Below are 22,334 nucleotides of genomic sequence, written 5' to 3' on the forward strand. Positions count from 1 at the left end.
GGGTTTTATGAAATATCATTACAGTTTTATAAAATAAATGTAATTTTATCACAAAAAAAATATTTATTTTATTTAAAAAAAAAATATTATTACATATTATTATTTAATTTTGTTTTTAATTTATGTATTCATGTTACATCTGTTAATCTTCTTGGTAAGACAATTAAGTTCACATTTGACTTTAAATACTATCATAGAAAAATACATATTGAAGTTTATTATCTAGAAAGAAATGTTAATGTTTGAAATAAAAATAGTTTGTTTTAAAAACTAAAATTTTAGATAATCATCTAATTTTTAATAAAAGTTATACATTGATCAGACAATTACTTTTTCTAAATAGTCAAAAAACAAATTACTTTTAATTTTTTCAGTAGGTATTAATTTATTTTGTTTTAATACTATACATGAACAAGCTTATTCCTTAGTAGGCGATTAGCAGTAGTATATAGTTCCAAAGTTTAGATATTTGATTCGTATCCGAGTACAAGTATTAAAAGGGAATATGATATCAAATGTATTATACCAAAGGGAGTCCGCAAATTATTATTATTTATTAGTGTTAGGTAAGATTATTTTTATTACGAGCAATAATTTTACTACACTCTAAGAAGTCTAGCAGAGGAAAAGTTTGGAAAACACTGATCCAAACAAATAACACAGTAAATAATATCAAAAGAATTTTGCATTTTTAACTCAAGATTTAGCCAATATTTTTAAATCATTATGTATTATGATTTATGTAATTAAAATAAACTATTGGATGCCTTAATTACATAAAAGATTTTATTTGCACTCATTATCATAAGTTCATAGTTGGATTTTTTAATGTGTTCTTATTTAAATTTTTAAAAACTAATGGGTTTAAGCCAGCATATAGGGTTCTTTTTTTTTTCTTTGTTTTTTTATTAACTATAGTTTCAACTTTTTCTTCAGTTTTTGATGTTTTTTCAATACTTTTATTTGGTGTTGAACTCTTTAGCAATTTTTCAGTAGGTTTTTGATTTAATATTTTATTCTTCTTGTACACTGAACTAGTTGTATTTAAACACACCATACACTTAATTCCCTAAAGAAAAAATGTAATAAATGAATATGTTATTGTTATAGGTAAATAATCACATTTATCAAAATTTACCATATTAAATAACATAGTAGAACGCTTTTTTTGTATTTTATCATTTTTTTTTCGATTTGGAAGAGTTTTCATAACAAAATGTCCATACTTCCAGGGAGTTAAACAGTGTTGACAATAGTTTTCTGTGTTTGTAGATTTGTTTTCATCTAGTAGACTGCTTTGATTGTGCTGAGAACATCTATAAAAAAAATGTAATATTAAACTCATATTAATAAGGAAGACCATTGAATAAAAATGTGTGCTTGAATAGTCAACTATTTATTTTATTGTATTGTGTATAAAAATAAGTATAATAATAAATAATATATTTTATGCATCCCCGTATTCGGAGTGTTGCAAATGTGGCACTTCAACACTAAAAAATTTTTAAGGTACATATTTCAAAATAATACACTTACAACACCAAAAATATTCAAGTTTATATGTTTTTATAAACATATGGGTTTACTATTTAACATGCTATTAATCTATTAATGTATTTGTACTATGATAGGTATAATAAATTGTTTAATATTATTTATATTCAGTTCAGAATTAGTTTTAGCTTAGGGGGGTTGGTGCCGTTTTTTTCCAATTTTCAGCAATTCTATAACATTTTAAAGATATTGCTATTATAATACTTTTCTACTTATCTACTACCCGATACTTGTTTAGGGGTGAGTGGCAGGTTAAACGGTTAGCAAAAACGACTTTACAGGAAAACTCTCACACCTCATTACCTAATACATCGAATTTTGATAATTTTTTTATTTTAAAAATAAAATTTTAGTTTTACTTAAAACCGTGCTAGAAAAATATGTTTGAAAAAAAAATAGATATTGTGCATTATTCAATTGCATATTTTAGCTTCTATAATTATAATTTTGAAAATTGGGCTTTAATCCTAGCTGCAGAATGTTCTACTTTTAAATAAAAAAAAATTAACAAAATCCGACTATTTTACTGAGTGTGAGAGTTTTTCTAGTTATACATGATTTTGTAGTAAAAAAAGTGCCAGCTCTGACGCCCTTGAAAATATTTTAAAAACTTTAGTGACCCCTATACACACATTTTTGAGTTAAAGAATTGAGAATATTGAGGGACATAAAAGGGGAATTTAATATCCACTATACCAAAAAAGTTTGCGACACCAAAAATGTGAACTAAATTACGTCACTGCATATATGAGTATTAAGATTGTGCAAGTCATAAATTAACCATATGCTAAGTATTAGGCAATAAAAAATATTCATAAGAACGTAGAAAACATATCCCAATATAAATATCCTACTTTTAAAACCTATTAATAGTGACTACAATATATTTAAGAGTTCATAAACTAATACAATAAAAGTATTATAAACATTGATAAAAAACTTCTAATACCTAAGATTATTATATATTCCGTGTATAACATATTTATCCAATTTATTCAATAGAATATTATGATCCATGCAGTAGAATGCTTTTATGACGTCATGAAAAATTCTGAATAACAAATTAAATTAATTAAATTTGTCATGAATACATCTAACTGCTGTTTGTGGTGCATTGAAAACGACCTTAATACTTCAAAAACCATACTATTATTTCTCAGGAAATAAAAATGATTTTTGAAGAAACTCATATAAACAAATTTGTATACATTTATCTAAGACTTTAAAAGACTATAAAAAGGTGTTTTCTTTACAGTTTAAATTTTATGAAATATATTTTGCAGTCTACTTTACATATAATATTATGTTTTAAAATTATATCACTAAGGTTTAATTAAATTTAATCTAATATCAAATTGTTGTTCTTATTTGCAATATTTTCTATAACCATTAAACAATTTATAAAATTACTGAACAATATTATTTTTTTCAGGTAATTTTTTATTTTGATTATCTTATATAATATAATAAATATTTTTTGTAGAATTACCTAACAGTTTTGTTTGAGACTTATGTTAGATGACAGTTATTTAAATTTACTAAACATCTTATCCTATGTCATAATAAGTTTGTAAGACCACTACGACCTAAAGTAATTCAATTATTAATTTTTTTTTCCGATAGGTAAATTTATAAACCTTGTGAATTAAGAAAGTTTTATTGCAAAATCTAAAATATGAAAAAATGTATTAATAACAATGTTTATATCATTTAAATTGTATACAATTGATCCTTGATTCTTCACTATACATTTGTTATGTTTATTCAATTTTTTAATTCTGAACGGACTTAACTATGTATGTTCACAATGATGTTTTTACTATTTTTTTTTTATCATTGTCTGAAGACACTTGACACTTTTTTTACTAGAAAAAATGCTCTGATCATAAACTTTAAAAGAGGTTTATGGTAGCAAATTAGATCTAATTGATACTTTTGGGTAGTCAAAATAGAAAATTCTTAGTACTTTTTAAAATAGGGAAAAATAAAAAGAATACCGATTAAATGTTTAGGTGTTAATATTATTATTGTTAAAATAATTGTTTGGTAACCTTGGTTTCAAAAAGTTAGACCTTCTCCGCTCAAAATCATTTTTCATTGTGTACAATGATTTGTATTAAAATTCAAATTGAGCACATCCATTATAGTGCTTACTCAATGACGAGGTACACTTGGCACCAACTATACAGCAGAGTGGTTATATACTTGAAGGCTTTTTTAATATTAATTTTACATTTTTTTTTACTATTTCTAGCTTTAATTTTAGTATGGTTTAATACAATACAAAATATACCAACTAGTTATGTTATTGTTGCATATATATCCATTATTATTATTATTATTATTATTAATTATCCATTTACATTATTGAACAATAATATTAAAATATGATCTACCCTTACATGAATAATATCCACTATAAAATATTCATATTAATCTGGTGAGTTAATACATGATTTAATATTTAATTTAATCCCTCAAGAACATAAAATATTTTGATATTTTACCTGTTTGTGTTAGCTATACCAAATAAATATTTATGTCATCACAGCAAACATGTGAATTAGTAGTTACATGTGCAATAGTATCATTGTCTTATTTTTACTTTTTAATATTAAAATTGAAATAACATTAATCAATAATGCAATTTTATTTTAATGAACATTCAACTCTCCACATTAAATAGACGATAGACAAAATACAAATGCATTATTAACACCGGGAACATTTTTGGTTCCAAACGTTTGATAGGTTAGAATTTAGGAGTTTGAACTATTTAGAAGTTCAAATTAACTATAGAATTTCAAATTTTTTGCTTAAGGTTGGTTCAGTTTGGTTTTTGAAAGACTTGGTTCGAATTTTAAACTCAAACCGCACATCTAAAGTTTGGTTCATTTTTTCAAACTTCGAACCCACCTGTAATTTTTGGCACAATAAGTACTAAAATTTGTGCAACAGTACCTATATAGATTTTTTGTTTGATTTTGAATTATAAGTTAACGATTAAACAAATAATATTATCTAACAGTTATCTAGGTAGTTAAAAATTTTTAGATTGCTATTAGAACGCTACCTATAGGTACGAAATATTATTTTATTTATTCGGACAATACTTACAAGATAGAAACCCTTAAGGGTGCCAATGCTGTTTGGTCGTTGTGCAGTTTACTCAACAATCCCAAATATTTGGAAACGTAATCTGCAGTCGTCATTTTTTAATATACGTCAGTGTCAGATTCTGTTCAATTGTTTTCGTACGTTAATGCAAATGGTCTTTCAACGCAATCGTTTAGTTTTCAAATTAAAAAAAAAAAGAAAGCCTCCCATCTCTGTCATAGGAGTTATTCTATAATATTAATTAACAAACACCTCAATTGTATTTCACAACGCGTATTATCATTGATAAATCCACGAAAACCATAAAATGATTACAGTGTTACAACTGACCCTTGTCCCTCAGTCTATAGATAATTATTTATTATGTGTGGACCTACGGTTATAACTTATAGCGCAGAACAATATTAACAACGATCATTAAATCCACGGACATTTAAATTACATCAATTATAATTTATGTCCATGGTTAAATCGAATACCTATTAATTATTATAATTTATTATAATTCTTTTTTTCCTCATACCGCCATGCCGATTAAACCGTACATTTCACCAAATTGATAAACGTACAGACTTCGTTCACAGAACGACTATTTATTGGAATAATTTATTATTCTGTACAAAATAGATCTACAAGCCTATATTATACTGTCCGCGCTTTCCCGTCGTCGTGGACAATAATAATAATATCGTCGCGTTGTGTTGTTCGTATCATTATTCATTACGTACCTGCTGCGTAGACGCCAGACAGATAGCACTACGTTGGTAACACGTCGGTGAATGTCGTAAGAAATAATAATAATAATTTATTCAGCTTAACAATACGCGATACGGCGGTCGTGAACGAAGCCGCGAGCATGGTTATCATGATACGCATACGCGCGTAGATAACTGTGGTTGGTACACGCTAGTGAGAGAAGAAAAAAAAAAAAAAACCAAAACAGACAAAAAACACGACGAATACAATCGTATTGTGTTCCTATTTTTTTTTTCTATAGGTACTATTATTGTTATATTTCGTAAGTATTGTCCTCGGACCTCGACTGAAATTTTGTTTTCACTAGCGGTGACATTCGTCGTCGAGTGAGTGACGCCAACAAGACTACAAGACGCGGCATAATTATTCAATCGCTGTGGAAACCCAGCGCGAGCAGTCGACTGGGTAGTTTGCCCGTGACTGGCAACCATTACATGGATACATTATTTCGGGCTCACTCAACGTCTGTCACACAAGTCTCTTTTGTGCGTGTTTCACGTACGCCATCGCCATCGCTGCACCATCACAGATCGGGCACCTAACGTTTGGACCGCCGTTGTTTCATCTTCTTCGCGTGAGTACCTCGGCCATCTGGTTTTGTGACTGCAGTAGTATTAGCTACCATTAGGGTATGGTCTTATTGGCATTTATGATGAAGGATTCAAACAGTATGCATTATACATAAAATATACCTACCTAGTAGAATACTAAAATACATATAAGTTTCTTGATCTTGAGGTTAAACATTAATACCGAGTCACATAAACTAACGATTCATTTAATGGATCAATCATGTTTGAGGGACTGCCATTTGCTATTAGCACTATTTATACATTTTATGTTTAGTGGTTGTTTATGCATCTGGCCATTAAAATGTTTGAAGTGACAGTCCTTTTAGAAAACAATCTATGCTTATGGTGTTGTCTTATATTTATTATTTTATTCCTTGTATTTTCAACAGCTTTGAGCTTAAGAAAATTGTCTTTACCTAAATTATTAAATATCCATTTTGTCCAATAGGTATGCTCTTGAAGTTACGTCAACAAATTTCAATGAATATTTTGCATTCATTTTTTTTACAATGTGTGCTCCAAAAAGTGATAATGTTTGAATTGTTCAATTATACCTACATAGATAGATAGAATATTAGGCATTCTGTAGAATTTGCCATTAATGATTATTATTTTCTAATTATGTTTTAAATAGTGGGGATGGATTGCCACATCCAATCATTTAAAACAGAAAATAACTAAATAAAATGAAGCGTAAAGTAATTTATTGTCTATCTCTATATTTTCACCACATAACTGCGCGGTTGGCCTACAATACTACAACTATCTAACAAAACATAAATATAATTATTTTTGTTGTCGCAGAGTATCAACGACAATGACTGAAAATAACCCAATTTTCAATACAAAATAAAATAAATCCAAATCATTTACAAAAACAAAAAATCTTAATAACAATGAAGTAAAGAAGACATGTGTTCTAATAGATTTTGTCTTAAAAATTCCCTAACATGGCATTGTTAAACATAAGAACTAGAATATCCTTTTAATATTTTCATTTAACAATGCAATGTCAACAATGATTTCATAGTATATAAAGATAATAGTCTAGTATAATTAATACTAATTATTGTAATTAATGATAATTGGTGTTTTATGAACATGATAAATTTATAAATTATAATATGATATTATAGGACCATTATCCAAATGATAATAATATGATACACAATGCAGTAATAACAGTTTATCATTATTCCTGACCTAAACATTATTGGAATCATTACTTAAAAAAATCTTCATATTCATGTATGTATAGATATATAATTTATTATTTATATATATTATATATAAATTTATATTGGTCAATTATTTTAATATTTCTTTTTTATTGCTATTGGCTTCAAAATCAATAATACTAAGTAATTTTGTATCATATTCATTATTAATAATCTTTTAAGAAATCAGAATACATATTCTAATTCATGATCATTTTGTTTGTAATAACAGTTAGATCAACGTCCATAGTTTGTTACAATGTCCAAAATACATAACTTAATCTGTTATAAGAAAAATAATGCACAAAAATCGGTACAGTATACATTGAAATATTTTTATAATACTAATATGTTAACATACTTATAAAAAATGTGTGAATATCCATCATAATAATTAGTTATGTTTCGTTTATTTATATTAAAGATGTCTGCTGCTGAAGAAACATTTGTTGGTGCTATTGATGAAGGCACTAGTAGTACACGTTTCTTGGTATGTATTAAATATAATAATACAATTATTAATGTTCTTAACAATTATTTCTTCAAGACTGATGAACTAACCTTTTTATTGTTTGATTTAATATTGATTAAAATAATACTTGGGAATTAAATAGCTTACAGATTAATACTACTATAGCTTTATTTACTTAAAAAATAATCTTACATTTAAAATTATGTATTTTATAGGTGTTTTCATCAAAAACTCACCAGCCAATAGCCAGTCATCAAATAAGTACAAATAACATAACATTGCATGAAGGATGGGTGGAACAAGATCCAGAGGATATACTAATGAAAGTTAAAGAAACTATAGCTGTAACATGCGAAAAACTGAAAATGATGAATATATCACCTTCAGCAATCGCTGCAATAGGCGTGACAAATCAACGAGAAACTACTTTAGTGTGGGACAAGTATACAGGGAAACCATTATACAATGCTATAAGTAAGTACATTATTATACCTCTATTTATTTATTGTCTAAATAAACAGTAATAGTTATAAGACATTTTAATTTTATGTTCACAAAATCTTAAATTTAAACATCTTCAATTATATAGTATGGATGGATATGAGAACACAACCAATAGTTGATAGATTCATCAATAAACGAATTCCTAACTGTCATACGTTGGACGAAAAAAAAAGGTGAGTTAATTTTTAAACGGAACAATATACATTGTATTATAGTAAGGTCATTAATATTGATTTTAAAACTTCTAACTTGATTTAATATTTATAGACACTATTCTATTGAAATTAGTTTCTACATATCTTAGTTTAATATACTTAACACTACTATTTAAATTTTAATTTAACTGCATTTACTATTCTTCACTTTTACTTTACATTGTAAGATACTATCAGATCATATCATAACAAAAGTACATATATTTTTTTATAATTGTATCATAGTTCTATTATCATGTGCTACTACTAATATTTGTTTTTTGTTTTTTCGTAAATCATCTGATAGGCATTTACAATTCAAATGTGGTTTAACGATGAATCCATACTTTAGTGTGTTCAAATTAATTTGGTTAATGGAAAACGTACCCGAAGTTTCAAGAGCTATTCAAGAAGAGAGGTGTATGTTTGGTACAATGGATTCATGGCTAATTTGGGTAATAACTAATAACCAAAGTGTACTGTTGATTAAAAATTATTAAAATGAATCTAATACATTGTTAATGTAATAGAAATCAATTTAGCATCTTTTATGGTATTAAAAAAAACTTTTTAAAGATTATTACATTAAGTTATAACATATTCCATTCTATTGAATGTTTGGCTAGCAAATATTCCTTGTAACAATGTAACATACTGTCAAATAGTTTTAATATGTATATTATTAATGAGTAAGACTTTAACATTAACACTAAAAATCACACAAAATATTCTTAAAAATATGCATTTTATGTACCTAAAATAAAGCAAAAATATACTCGTAAGTAGGGTTTAAATTCTCTATAAAACAAAAAAAATGCCCTAAACATTGAAAAATAAACTTTATTATATGCATGTTTAATGATTAATGAATATTTTTCTTTTTCTCTTATCTTCTGTCTATCCTAAAAATTATTTCTAAAAAATTAATAATAATCGATAAAGTCATAATACATTTTAAAAATGAATTTATATTTTTTCTTTCAGGAGAAAATCAAAATAAACTTTATCAAATTATCTAATAATATCATGAAGTGTGTAAAAATAAGAAAAAAATGCACTTATAATATCAAAAAATGCTCTAAAAATGAAAACAATTGAAAAATGCAAAAAATAATTTAATAATAATAACAAACCTGATGTTATTCAACTTAAACTGTCATTTTGGTTTCATTGGATAATTGTGCTGTAAAAAAGCTTTTCTTAATGATACCAGTTAACCTCCTCAGTGTTATCTGATGTATCTGATGTTATATATATTATCAGTTAGAAGTGCACTTACTGAAATGAAATCAAAATGTTCTGTAGTTCTGTCTGTAATTGTTGCTTGCACTCGGTAAACTATAATTTTTGAGCTATAATAATTTTGGTTGAAAGCTAATAAAAAAAATTACAGGTGTGTTGATCATGTGACATAGACGTAGCACGCTACTCGATATTTTCACTTTGAAGAAAATGTATTAACCATTAATATGTATTAATAAGCAATCATTAATTGTATATTATATACCTAGTGGAAATTAGATAATTTTTACATTTCCTTTTCTATGGTGATAAACAAAGCGTTACGGAAAATCGGATAGACAATAAAAATATCTTTACCCAGCCCAAAAACATGTTAAAAATAAATTGAACTTCAAAAGTGTATATAAATCTTTAAAAAACATGTATTCATTTTTTCTATTATATATACTATGAATAAAATTAAAAAAATAAATAATTTATAGCATCATCCAAGTAAAAACTGTTAATATTCCACTTTCTTAGGTTGGATTCATTATTAAATATTATATAAAATTAGAAAAAATAACTAATTGTGCTGTGTGTTGTTTTCTAAAGTTCACTTGTAACTACTAAGTGGTATTTACTTTGTTTGTAGAATCTAACAGGCGGTATAAATGGAGGAGTTCATATAACTGATGTTACTAATGCTTCTCGGACCATGCTGATGAATATTCACTCATTAAGATGGGATAAGGCATTGATTGAGTATGTATATTTTGTAATAGTTGTAAGTTTATATGGACTGTAATATTATTAATACTATTTTAGTATTATGTACAACAATATATAGGAAAATTGTTGTTTTGATTATCAAGAAGCCAACATTTGTTTTTTTTATTTTAAATCATTATTTTAACTTAGTCTTTTTTAAACATATGAATAGGTTAATTTTTTTATCTTTTCCTAAAACTGCTTTAAACTAAATAATTTAGTAATAATAATAATTTACTAAACTTCAAATATATAAATATGTGAATTAGATTGCTCCTTCCTCCTCTACAATTACTGTTAACTATATTATTCAAAATAATATGAATATGTAGGTATATTATGTTATTGCTATAAATAATCTAATTTTATTGAACATTGTTATTGTAATTTATTTAAATTTGTTTCAGATTTTTTGAAATGCCAAGCAAATTATTATATCCAGAAATACGAAGCTGTTCAGAGGTGTACGGTCGTATGACTGACGGACCACTATCAGAAACACCAATATCTGGGGTAATAAATAAATATTATTTATAACTTTAAAAATCATACTTTTTACCTTCATTGAGGATTCTCAAATTTGTATTATTTTTATTAATATATTGTTATAGTGCATAGGTGATCAGCAAGCTGCCCTTATGGGCCAAATGTGTTTTTTGGCAGGTCAAGCCAAGTGCACATTCGGTACTGGGTGCTTTTTGTTATACAACACTGGTCGTAAGGTGAGAATGATATTTTGTTTTATTCTTTTAAGTTAAAAATAAAAATTCTAGACAGAATATAGACACCTGGTGTTAAGAGATTCATCCAGCTTTGCTTACTTTATCAATATTATAATAATCTTGATATTTTATTGAAAGTGATGATAAATTATTGCAGAACAATTCTGGTAGTTCTGAAAATTATTAATAGTTCTTGCATGTATTAAGGAAAATATAAAAAAAATACTAGACTCCATTTCCACACTACCTTACTAAACTGCCCAAAATACTTAGAATTAGTAAAACTAATTTATTTTTTATTCTGTCAGATTTAAAAATGATCTATTTTCTTTTATTCAGCCAGTGATTTCAACTCACGGCCTTTTAACTACCGTGGCTTACAAGATGGGCAAACACACTGATCCCATTTATGCGCTTGAAGGATCAGTGGCTGTAGCTGGATCTGCTACAAAGTGGTTGAAAGATAATCTATGTATCGTGGATAGTTTCAAGAACATGGAGGTAATGGCTGATAGTGTTGAAGACACAAATGGAATTCATTTCGTTCCTGCTTTTTCTGGACTTTATGCACCATACTGGAAAAGTGATGCACGCGGGTTAGTAGCATTATAACAACAAATACTTTATCGTTTTTTTGTGGTCGCTGTTAATTCATATTTTATTTTAATAATAAATTCTGTTTGGTCTACATATTAATTTTTTTCTTTGATGAAGAAAGGCAATTGTTAATTAATTACTATATAAAAATAATGTCTCGTATTATTCATGTTTCTTTGTAAGATTAGTTAACCTGATTTAACCTTCTATGTTATACAGAACTATCACAGGGTTGACTATGGAGACAACAGACGCACATTTAATGCGAGCAACTCTCGAAGGAATCTGTTTCCAGACAAAAGATGTTATGCAATCTATGCAGTCAGACACTGGCCATCCTATTACGGCATTGAATGTTGATGGTGGTATGTCTACTAGCGATACATTTTTGAAGATTCTCACGAATGTTTGTTGTCTTCCTGTCGGTAAGTTGTTCAAATCACAAGCATATTAGATCAAATGTAAGCTAAAATTTCCCCTTGACATTAACCTAAAGAAAAAAAGATTTAATACCTGACATAATTTGGTGGTGCACAAACTATAAACAAAATTAAGATCACAATGTTATGTATGTGTTTATTTGTTTCAAGCTGTAGTAATTGAGCTACATACACATTCTATAGAATTAATATCATATAATCATGATATTGTAATCCTTATGGCAAATTTTTACTATCAAAGAGTAATAACTAGAGCTCATAAATTGTAGAAATTGCATTTTTTTGTTATATACTCTCGACCAGGCAAGCTTAAAAAAATTAATTTTATTCAAAACTGTTCGTAACGAATTCAAAAATTCAAAATACAAATTTTTATTAGTTAGTCCATTATAGAATAAAAACAAAGTGCAAACAATTTTTTTTATTTTCTGACAATATATTTTAGACATTTTTAGTATACAACTCCACAAATATTGAAAATATAGTTTTATTAATACTGTCTACCGATAATATATTTTCAGTTAAATAACTAACATCGCGTTCAGCAACCTGACGTTTTCTACATGTCAATGTTTTCTTTTATTTTAAATATAAAATAATTTTTACTAAAGTAATGTACTAATTATACAAGTATGTTTATAATCAATAATTAATTTTTAAAAAAAATAGTTGAATACCTAACATATTTTATTGTTTTTGCCTATTAATATTTTAGTCTATACTCTATTTTAATTCCTAGATATAACTACCAAACCCAACTAATATTTATATTTGTCTTTTAAATAGTGCGCCCTAAAATGGTGGAAACTACAGCTCTAGGCGCTGCTCTGGCAGCTGGTTTTGCTGTTGGTATATGGAGTATGCACAGTGTTCAATCAAACTGTGACACTTTTATTCAGACTTTATCAGAAGAAGGCAAGTATTTAATAAATTAAATGTTCATCAGATTATTGTAAATTTAAAAATATACACAAATTGATAATAAAATTGATAAATAATAAAAAAAAAACTTAAGTTTAATAATCTTTAATATTTTTTCTATTCTAGAACAAAAATCCGAGTACATTTTGTGGAAAAAAGCGATTGACCGGAGTATAGGTTGGAACAAAGATGATGAAGAAAATGAATATGATGACTTTGCTGGTTTCTAGCCATTTATAATAAATCAAAAGCTGATTTATAGAATTTGTTTGTGAATTTTTAATACTATTGTGTTCAAATTAAAAGTTAATTATATAGTGCTATTATTGCACATAAATGTTTTTTAATAAAATGTTTAAAAAGTACAACTTTAAGTATAAAAATAAAACTATTTTATTTAAAAAATTAAAATATATTATTTTGTTATTTCTGAAAAGCAGAATATTATCAGTTCATTGTACCAATAATAAAAGGGTTGGCCCACTTCTTTCGAGTGAACTTCTAAACATTTTTCAATCAGTTTTAGAAAAAATTAACAATGTTATGTTTGTATTTATAAACATTTTTTCGTGAGGACCAGGGTAGAGGAAGTTTAATTTTTAAAAAATATTCAAATATTAAGTACCTAGAGACTCAAAAACATTTTAATATAATCTCTTTATTAAATTGAATTTAACTTGGGTATTACATTTTATTTGAATTTTATTCGGGTTTAATAATTGAATATTTATATACAATGAGTATTTTTAATATAACACAAGTAATACTAGCTTTATCTATAAATATATTCCTGTTTTGAATTTTTGATAATCTAAATAGAAAATCTTTCTAGACTATAATTGAAACAAATATTGAAAATACAGAATAAGCTATTTTTGTTTTGAAGTACAAAATGTTATAATTAGTAACTATCACTTAGAAATAATAAAGAACTATTTTTCATTAAATACAAAATATATTAATGAAATAAAAATAATTTTTTTTGCCATTAAAATTTGTCATTTGCCCATTTTACCCGAGTAATAGTCGTTACTTATAAATAATTATTTATTTATATTGATATTAGAATGTAGAAAAGTTTGAACTTTTAAAAATATAAATATATAATAATATATTATATTATATACATTTTTTTAGAATAAATACTGTGTTCATTTTTCAATATAATTTATTAACTTTATAATGCCACAGTTACAATGATTGGCAATTATTTTTTTTAACAATATAAACAACTATTTTGTCTACCTTGAGTACAAGGTAGTACCATATTACTTCAATATACCAAACAATTCTATGATTGAATGTGAAATAAAAATATACTTATAATACTTATTAAACATAATTAATATAATATCCTTATGGCTATAAATAAATTAACATAAACCTACTAGAAACTTGTGATTTTTGGCAAAATAATGTTATTATGTTAGTAAATTATAACTTATAATTCTTAAGTATAGGTATAAATTAACTTTCTTAGTCGATATCTGAAATATCATCTGGTGATGTCTTCATTTTCTTATGTATATGTTTAACACTTGAAGAACTATCGGGCGTACTTAAATCACTGTCTTCCTGTTCATTAGATGGTTCAAGATTATCATCAGAAGTCTCTTCATTTATCATTTCCTGTATGAAACATAAAGTCATGAGAGTAATAAATATAAATAATAAAGGTTAAATGTTTTAAAAATGAAATAAATGAAAATTATTTAATCAATACTACACAATAGTCGAACATAATTAGTGTCTGGTAGTATGAGCAAAATGTACATACATTTAGGAAAATTATATAATTAATGTATATACGAGCAATCAAATTAAATCATATAAAAACTATTCTATATATCTAGAAAGAATATTCTCATTGACCAGAATTATTTAGCAGGTAAATTGTAATTATAATGCACTAAAATAAATACTAGATTCTGATTATTGTAGATACACATCAAGATTTGAAAAATAATCACTACAATATTTACTACTATTCCGATGACATTAAAATATTGATAAAACAAATCTAGGATGTTTCATCCCGAATAAAAAATAATGAATACTGATATTTTTTAATTTTTAAATATTAAGATTGGTTATTTGGTCTATGGAAATTGTTAGCCATATGATGTATTGATTATAGGACTTTAGGTCTCCCGGCTTCTTAAATAATACATTTTATACATTTCTTAAGAAATAATTAAATATTAAGACAATGACAATAATACCAATCTTATTACCCGGTGTAGATATATTAATATATCAAAACCGGAGGGACAAAATGTCTCACAGTCAATAAGCCAAGGACCAAATGTTCCATGACTAATAATTGAAGTCTTTGGAGCAACAATCAGACATCTCAAATTTGTACAATTTATCAGGAAGAACTAAAAACTGTTCTATAAATTAACAAAGACTTTAAAATGAACTTAAATTATATTTACTCTAGTTTTGTATTTATGAGAAACCAATAACTAAATAATCAAAAGAAATTCTTTATTTATTAAATCCAAAAAATAATACTTTGTTGTCTAATTGTTGCGTATAAAATGTTATAATTACATATGAGTTATAGTGTAATTTATATATAAAATGGTTATTTATATGTTACATTGTTTGAAATTGTTTTTATATTTTTAGTGAAAAGTTATTTAAAAAACTTTTATTTTAAGATAAACAACTCATGATTTAATTGTATTTAACATTTTTCTGATCATTGATACATTATTAGAATAAATAATTAATTTAAAAAAAAAAAATCATTAACTTTCATTATTTTGTATAACAACGTTTTAACCTAATAGACTTCAAATATATTTTAATATAACTTTATCACCCTTAAAAGTGTTAAGCATTAACACATTAAAATAATAATAGCAAATAAAATCATTTAAATAACATTAATTGAGGTAGGTATTTAATAAAAAAAAAAAAAAATTAAAAAACAACTCAGTAACAAACAAAATAATAAATAATACAAAAAATTATTTTTTGTACATAATATTAAAAATAATAAAACGGGTACTTTAAGAGTGAAACTTTTAAAAATTAACAAAACTAAGTTTACACCTAATATTTATATAATATTATATATTAGTTATATCTGTCTTTCAAAAGTTTTAAACCGTGAGCAGTGTTTTAAAAAAAAAAAAAAAAATGTTTTTTCAGTTTCTATTGTAATTATTATATTAGTTGTTCCTCATTAATTACACAGGGTGATTAATTTAATGTAAGACACTCAATATTTTAAGACATTACATAAACAATATTTTTGGAAAAACATTATAGTAATACTATAATAAATTTACTATTTTATAAATGTTTTACTCTTTGAATAACAACATACATTTTTAATTTCAGAGTATATATAATAATTTGGAGCATTTTGATCCATCCAATATCAAACTTTAGATAGTTAATTTATTACTTATAAATATTTATAAAAGATTTTGGCAGAGTAGTAGACCAACATATTTAGCGGGGTATCTATAAACCACTCCACTCTAACAATATTGATTATAAATTCTTATAAGTTTCAAGTTTCAACATAGTTCTGGCTTTTGTGCCAATACACCTATTCGCAGGCCACATATACACACTCTTTGTTAACGGTGTTAATAATAATATAATAGTGGTACTCTGACGATGGTGTGCTGCAACTGGCGAGTAGACGTCTTCTTACAATATTTTATAATAATATTAATGTTTCCATACATCATTAACAGCAAGACAAACCATTTGTTTACCTGATAATATACTAGGTTTAAAATACCATGAAAATCTTTACCTTAAGTGTGTTGACAAGATGAGTAGTGTTATCAACCAATACCCCCAAAGACAAATTCTCTTCTTCTAAAGCAATAGCTGCTGCTTGTAATTGTTGATGTTCATCCAATGCCTCTAATAAAGCTTTTCTTCGACGTTCAGAGACCACTTCCCAATATTTTTCACTCGGGCCAGCTATGAAAAATAAGGGCATACAAAAACATAAAATTTATTTGATTCTACTGGATTTGTTTACTTGCCTTCAGAAGTAAGATCTTCATTTAACAATTGTACGTACAGCGACGAAACAACAGAAGCTGATGTTTCTTTAGCATGTTCTTCCGTCTTGTCAAATGTCTGTTCAGGTTTTGAGGATTTACCGTCGATTCTACACACAAAAGAATAGGAAAATATTTTAAACACAAGTATAAGCGATTCCACCATTGACAAACACTTACGCTATGTCTTGCGCTGTCCTGCCAGCACCCACCAAGCTTTCCTTGCTGGAACTTGATGGTTGCAGGTTGTGCAAAAACTTCCTTATGCCTTTCTTTGACATCTAAAAAAATAAATGTAAATAGCAAAAGGTTATTGAAATGTTATTTTCGTGTGGGCGTACAACCATTTGGGCCAAAGCTCACTTTATTATGATCGGTTTCCTCGTTCGAAACAGCATTCATGTTTGTAATATAAACGACTTTGGATAAGTGAACCGGTTTACAATACGTTTTGGTGAACGAGCGAGACGACGTCTAAAAAGGTTATGTATAGTTAGGTATAATAGTTAATACACTTAGTTTCAATACGCCGACACGCCGTCGAACAAATCATTAATCAACATTATTATTTATTATTATTTATTTAATAATATTTGACAACGAGTTTTTTAACCGTCGGCCGGTCAATGGTCATGCACGTAATACGGACGGTGGTGGTACTGGTACACTCGTTCCAACGCACACCTGGTCTACGAAATAGGATCATAGATTGATAACTGATAAGTGATAACCTTCGTTCGGTTGTTCGGTTCGGACAATCGGACTTCGGAGCGGGAGCACTATTTAATTTAATTTAATCGTGCTTCCAATGTTGTTCATACTTTCATAGTTCATACTTCATACTACAGAACAATAAATTATACCAAGTACAAATCATGTTCATACCCATTGTTATTTGATAATAAAAAAACACAAAGGCCACGTTCAATTATGTAGGTATTATAGATGCTTTTTTTCACTCTTTATTTCCATAATAATATAAAATGATATTATATTATATCGGCTTAATTCGCAATTGTCGAATAGACTAAGTACTTATCAGAGACAAAAAACGGTTAGGTACATTAATATTTTTTTTTGGTTCACAATTTTTGCAACTCCATAATTTATTATAATAATTACTTTTCAGGAGAAATGATACTTGTTAGACGTTTCGTTAATATTTTATATTATTATCATTAAGATTAATAAAACAATTATTCATACCTAATCTTCTTGCTACTCCTAAAATGTCCAATTTTAACAGAAAGTCTACTTTTATTTGTCTATAAATTAAAATGTAAATACCTCATAATTGAGTTTTCGGAGTTACAACAATTGCGAATTAGTCCAGCCTAACCTAAGTTAACCTAACCAAAGAAATTTTACCTTATGGCTCCTCATTTTTGTGAAGAGAAAATTAACCCGTCGTTGGTATCGCTATGCAGAGTCCCGCCATTGTTATTGAGTGAGCGCTGCGCTCACCTCGTTGTTTTTCCATCATTATTTATTATACAATGAACATAAAATATTGAAACCAACAACCAATTATTTAAATTTTAATCTTTTACAAAAAATTTTCTTACAATTTTTCTCAATTATAAATTGTTCACCACTAAAAATTAATTTATAATTGTTTGTACATAATATAATCATTATCATTCAACTTGGCCCTAGTTGTCTGGAATATTTTGCTGATTATTATACAGTATACACATATGAATATTGTGTGCTCCTTAAAAATAGGTCTAACGTTCCGAGTTTACGAAATAGTATTAGGTCGATCTATTGAGTGAGTGCAATGCTCAATTTATGGATATTAACAACATTGCATGTCAATATCTAATCGAAAATTATCTATAAAATTATTATATTTGCAAAAGTATATTTAAACATGTTTCAATTGAAGGTATAAATAATATCAGATGAATCAAGTAATAAATAAATAAGTGGCTCTCAAAATAATAACGAGGTGAGCGCCGCTCATATCACGACCACTGACGGGTTAAGAGTTGTAAGTTGTAACCATATTATTATAATATGGAATTATATGCAAAAATTGACTGCAATAGCAATAAAAACACACTTCCAATTGATTTAAGGAAATTCATTTTTCAACATCTGATGTGGTTTAGAACTTCTATTGTAAAAGCAATACAATATAGAAAGAAAGAGAATGTAACAGAAACACAACAATTCTCAAGTACGTATAAATAATAAATATAAGTAAATATAGGCATAGAAAACTAAGTGATTCTAAGTAGAGATTTGGCATAGATAATTAATGTATAAATCAATATCATCATTATAATTATATAATTGCATAGAAAAAATTCTCCACAGGCCTATGAATTATAGTAAAATATAACATTTTAATAAACAATTGTTTTATTTGTTACAGATTTAGCTAGAGATCTGTATAATACATACCGCATTTTGGGACAGCGTTCAAATTGTGATACATACTTTTGCAATAAAAAAATACTATTCGATGAAAGTTGGGTGTTACTAGCAGAAAATTGTGGAATAATGATAGAAATAAATACTATTATCAGTCAATTAGTCATTAATTCTAAATGTTTGATTTCAGATTTAGGTAATAATGCATATGAGCAATTTAATAGTCTTATAAATAAATACCTTGATGGTAAGCAAATTTATTTATCACAACGAAATGCTTACAATGCTAGTATAGCGGTCATTGCATTCAATTAAATCAATATTTAAGAGCAATAATAAAATATATCTCCTAAAATTCCAGGTTTCTCTAGAAGGATAATAAATATTAGTTTAATATTTTAATTATGTATATTATATAATTACTAGATATTGTATGTTATAAATCATTTTAGGAAAATTTGGAAAACAATTTTTGGAAAATGATGACAGAAAAATACTTCATAATAAAAAGAGGCTGGCATTATTTCCTACAACATCAATAAATAGAGATAAAAAATCAGGTGTAGATGAGAATCATGGTTTAGCAAAAGAATTGTCTGAAGAATTCAAAAAACAAAAAATTGATTTTATAAACAAATTAAGAGAAATTGATAAAGGTACCTAACAGATATTATAGAATGTTTGTATAATAAAATATAACTTAAATAAAATATTATCTGAATTGAAATAGATAAACTAGAAAAAGATACTAGAGAACAAGCAAAATCTCCACTATGGTTCTCAGAAAGGAGAAAAAGAATAACTTCTTCTAAAGTAGGAAAAATTTGCAAAATGCGACCACACACATCATGTAAAAAAACAGTTCATGAACTACTGTATGGAGAATTAAATTATAAAATTAAATCTATAGAGTATGGACGTATGATGGAAACTGTGGCCAAACAAAAGTTTGAAGAAATATTTAAAATTGTTATTAAACCTGTAGGTTTATGTGTGGATGCAAATGATCCTTATATAGCAGCAAGTCCAGGTAATCAAATAAATACATTTAAAATAATACACATTTATTTTTTAGTTGTAATAATTATATTAGTTTATTACCTACATTAATTATTATTATTTGTGTAGATGGTCTTATTGAAGACGATTCAATTATTGAAATTAAATGTCCCTTCTCTGCTATAACTGAAGTAAATATGTTAGAAGCGGTTAAAAATGGAAAAGTAAGTCCATAAAATAGTTTAACTTTAGTAATTGTAGCAAAAAATTGTTACATTACTTGGTAAATTGGTACATAAGAAAAAAAAAATTTAACTGTTATAGGTATCATTTTGCCAAATTGACAACGAAAAATGTGTAACATTAAAAACGAACCATGACTATTATTATCAAATCCAAACTCAATTACATGTAACAAAAAGAACAAAATGTTACTTTTTTATTTTCACAGATAATTGGTCTTATAATATAATTATTGCATATGATGTCAACTTTTGGAACACAAAAATAAAGTTGCAGTTAGATTTGTAAGTACTGAATTGTGAATATTATAAGTTAATCAATACATTTATTTACTGCAATACATTTCTAAATTAGATTTTATAACGAATGTTTACTGCCTGAATTGATCAGTCCACTATTTGGCAAACGTCTTTTAGTTAGCGACATAAGAGATTCGTCAAGAATTTTGAGAGAACAGTATACAAGAAAAGGTACTTACTTAATAAATTAATCATCTACATAAAAATTTTAAAAACATTTTATAATTTTTTTTATGTAACTTCCTTTTAATAATATGTTACAGACAAAAAATCCTAACTAATTCCATTGGGACGCTGGCACCAATTTTTTTTTTTTTTTTTGGTTGCTTTTAAATTGTTTATATGCAATTTAATGAGTTATTATTATACATATTAGTCAATAGTTGTTTTATTATATAATATGCAATAAACCACATGACAGAATTTATTATTACCTCAAATAAAGCAAGAGTTAGTATAATATGTGTGCTTGCGCCGCATAGATAATTTGGATCTAGCTTGAAAATTAAATACAAGATTTCTGATAATTTGTTCTTAAAGAGTAAGGCTCTCTAGTTGTAGGTATGAATAATGATAGTTATAATGATATGCTGTGCAACGCTACATGTATGGAACTATGGAGTATATATGTATATGTATATTATAAGTTTTATTTTGTACTGACCGCTGATATTATGTGTAATAATAATATGTCATAATGTTAATAATTTATTATACATAATATCTGTGGGCTGTGGCGTTGACATCCTTATAAATATATTATATGATCATAAGCGAAACTAGAAAATTTTATTAGGACAGGCCATAAATATTATGCAAATAAGTTAATTTTAAATTCAATTAAGTCAGAATGTTATCCAGTAAATATTAGATATTTAAATCAAGCCATGAACCTATAGTTTCACTTATGTATATTATAATCCTCTCCGAGTTTTTGACTCTTATACGTAGGAATGTATACAATTATTATTCACGTCAACAGCTGTATTTTACTGGCGTACTTCATCCTATTTATAACATTATACGTATACTGTGTACCTGGTTTCAAAACAATGTGGGTGCGAACAATCTTACAATAATAATTTACACAATTATTGAATACTATTTAATTATACTACTACGATAGGAGTAAATAGGATTTGGGGGGGGGGCTAAACCCTACTTTAATATTATCGGATATGCTTACATTTAGGAAACGATTGGTGGGCTATGGAATTTTTTGGGCATCTCAGCCCCTAAAGCCCCCACCCATCTATTTGCGCTTATGACGCTTTTATAATGTTTTGATTTAAAACTGTTACTGGGCTTTGCCCGTTTGA

The 22,334-nt window shown here is 26.5% G+C and overlaps 4 protein-coding genes across 5 annotated transcripts; 2 read left to right on the top strand and 2 right to left on the bottom strand.

Annotated features, from left to right (window-relative positions):
* Nucleotides 1-772: 772 nt before the first annotated feature.
* LOC132933677 (uncharacterized) lies at nucleotides 773-5,351 on the bottom strand. Its single transcript, XM_060999955.1, has 3 exons — nucleotides 4,672-5,351; nucleotides 1,139-1,316; nucleotides 773-1,069 (listed from the first exon to the last, which is right to left on the bottom strand). The coding sequence occupies exons 1-3, from the start codon at nucleotides 4,764-4,766 to the stop codon at nucleotides 803-805; spliced, it is 540 nt and encodes a 179-aa protein (XP_060855938.1). The 5' UTR covers nucleotides 4,767-5,351; the 3' UTR covers nucleotides 773-802.
* A 72-nt stretch (nucleotides 5,352-5,423) lies between these two features.
* LOC132933675 (glycerol kinase) lies at nucleotides 5,424-13,322 on the top strand. 2 transcript variants are annotated; one of them, XM_060999953.1, is made up of 14 exons: nucleotides 5,424-6,001; nucleotides 7,136-7,247; nucleotides 7,449-7,529; nucleotides 7,641-7,706; nucleotides 7,904-8,162; nucleotides 8,278-8,365; nucleotides 8,694-8,841; nucleotides 10,263-10,372; nucleotides 10,786-10,891; nucleotides 10,990-11,100; nucleotides 11,440-11,696; nucleotides 11,917-12,122; nucleotides 12,924-13,052; nucleotides 13,185-13,322. In XM_060999953.1, the coding sequence occupies exons 3-14, from the start codon at nucleotides 7,476-7,478 to the stop codon at nucleotides 13,286-13,288; spliced, it is 1,638 nt and encodes a 545-aa protein (XP_060855936.1). In that variant the 5' UTR covers nucleotides 5,424-6,001; nucleotides 7,136-7,247; nucleotides 7,449-7,475; the 3' UTR covers nucleotides 13,289-13,322. The 2 variants fall into 2 exon arrangements, with proteins under 2 accessions (XP_060855936.1, XP_060855935.1); XM_060999952.1 differs by lacking the exon at nucleotides 7,136-7,247 and having other exon boundaries at nucleotides 5,424-5,668; nucleotides 5,735-6,001.
* Nucleotides 13,323-13,625: 303 nt separating this feature from the next.
* Nucleotides 13,626-17,732, bottom strand: LOC132933676 (geminin-like). Its single transcript, XM_060999954.1, has 5 exons — nucleotides 17,459-17,732; nucleotides 17,276-17,376; nucleotides 17,078-17,205; nucleotides 16,840-17,012; nucleotides 13,626-14,687 (listed from the first exon to the last, which is right to left on the bottom strand). The coding sequence occupies exons 1-5, from the start codon at nucleotides 17,495-17,497 to the stop codon at nucleotides 14,535-14,537; spliced, it is 594 nt and encodes a 197-aa protein (XP_060855937.1). The 5' UTR covers nucleotides 17,498-17,732; the 3' UTR covers nucleotides 13,626-14,534.
* A 117-nt stretch (nucleotides 17,733-17,849) lies between these two features.
* Nucleotides 17,850-21,419, top strand: LOC132935583 (uncharacterized). Its single transcript, XM_061002178.1, has 9 exons — nucleotides 17,850-18,027; nucleotides 19,177-19,277; nucleotides 19,476-19,721; nucleotides 19,927-20,130; nucleotides 20,205-20,504; nucleotides 20,603-20,697; nucleotides 20,798-21,000; nucleotides 21,071-21,186; nucleotides 21,279-21,419. Coding segments are annotated over exons 1-9 (1,281 nt in total). The 5' UTR covers nucleotides 17,850-18,025; the 3' UTR covers nucleotides 21,293-21,419.
* The last annotated feature ends 915 nt before the right edge of the window (nucleotides 21,420-22,334 follow it).

Source organism: Metopolophium dirhodum, chromosome 1 (assembly GCF_019925205.1).
Source record: "Metopolophium dirhodum isolate CAU chromosome 1, ASM1992520v1, whole genome shotgun sequence".
NCBI lineage: Eukaryota > Metazoa > Arthropoda > Insecta > Hemiptera > Aphididae > Metopolophium > Metopolophium dirhodum.

Bases quoted from the DNA above. Each gene is read 5' to 3' on its own strand.
- LOC132935583 (XM_061002178.1), top strand. The intron at 20,505-20,602 runs GTAATCAAATAA...TTATTTGTGTAG, and splicing joins TTATATAGCAGCAAGTCCAG to ATGGTCTTATTGAAGACGAT. The intron at 21,001-21,070 runs GTAAGTACTGAA...TTTCTAAATTAG, and splicing joins ATAAAGTTGCAGTTAGATTT to ATTTTATAACGAATGTTTAC.
- LOC132933677 (XM_060999955.1), bottom strand. From the start codon at position 4,766: ATGACGACTGCAGATTACGTTTCCAAATATTTGGGATTGTTGAGTAAA. The intron at 1,317-4,671 runs GTAAGTATTGTC...TTTTTTTTATAG, and splicing joins CCCTTAAGGGTTTCTATCTT to ATGTTCTCAGCACAATCAAA. The intron at 1,070-1,138 runs GTAAATTTTGAT...TTTTTTCTTTAG, and splicing joins CTACTATGTTATTTAATATG to GGAATTAAGTGTATGGTGTG.
- LOC132933676 (XM_060999954.1), bottom strand. From the start codon at position 17,497: ATGAATGCTGTTTCGAACGAGGAAACCGATCATAATAAA. The intron at 17,206-17,275 runs GTAAGTGTTTGT...TTTTGTGTGTAG, and splicing joins AGGACAGCGCAAGACATAGC to AATCGACGGTAAATCCTCAA. The intron at 17,013-17,077 runs GCAAGTAAACAA...TATTTTTCATAG, and splicing joins TGAAGATCTTACTTCTGAAG to CTGGCCCGAGTGAAAAATAT.
- LOC132933675 (XM_060999953.1), top strand. From the start codon at position 7,476: ATGTCCAAAATACATAACTTAATCTGTTATAAGAAAAATAATGCACAA. The intron at 7,707-7,903 runs GTATGTATTAAA...TGTATTTTATAG, and splicing joins CTAGTAGTACACGTTTCTTG to GTGTTTTCATCAAAAACTCA. The intron at 12,123-12,923 runs GTAAGTTGTTCA...TCTTTTAAATAG, and splicing joins TGTTTGTTGTCTTCCTGTCG to TGCGCCCTAAAATGGTGGAA.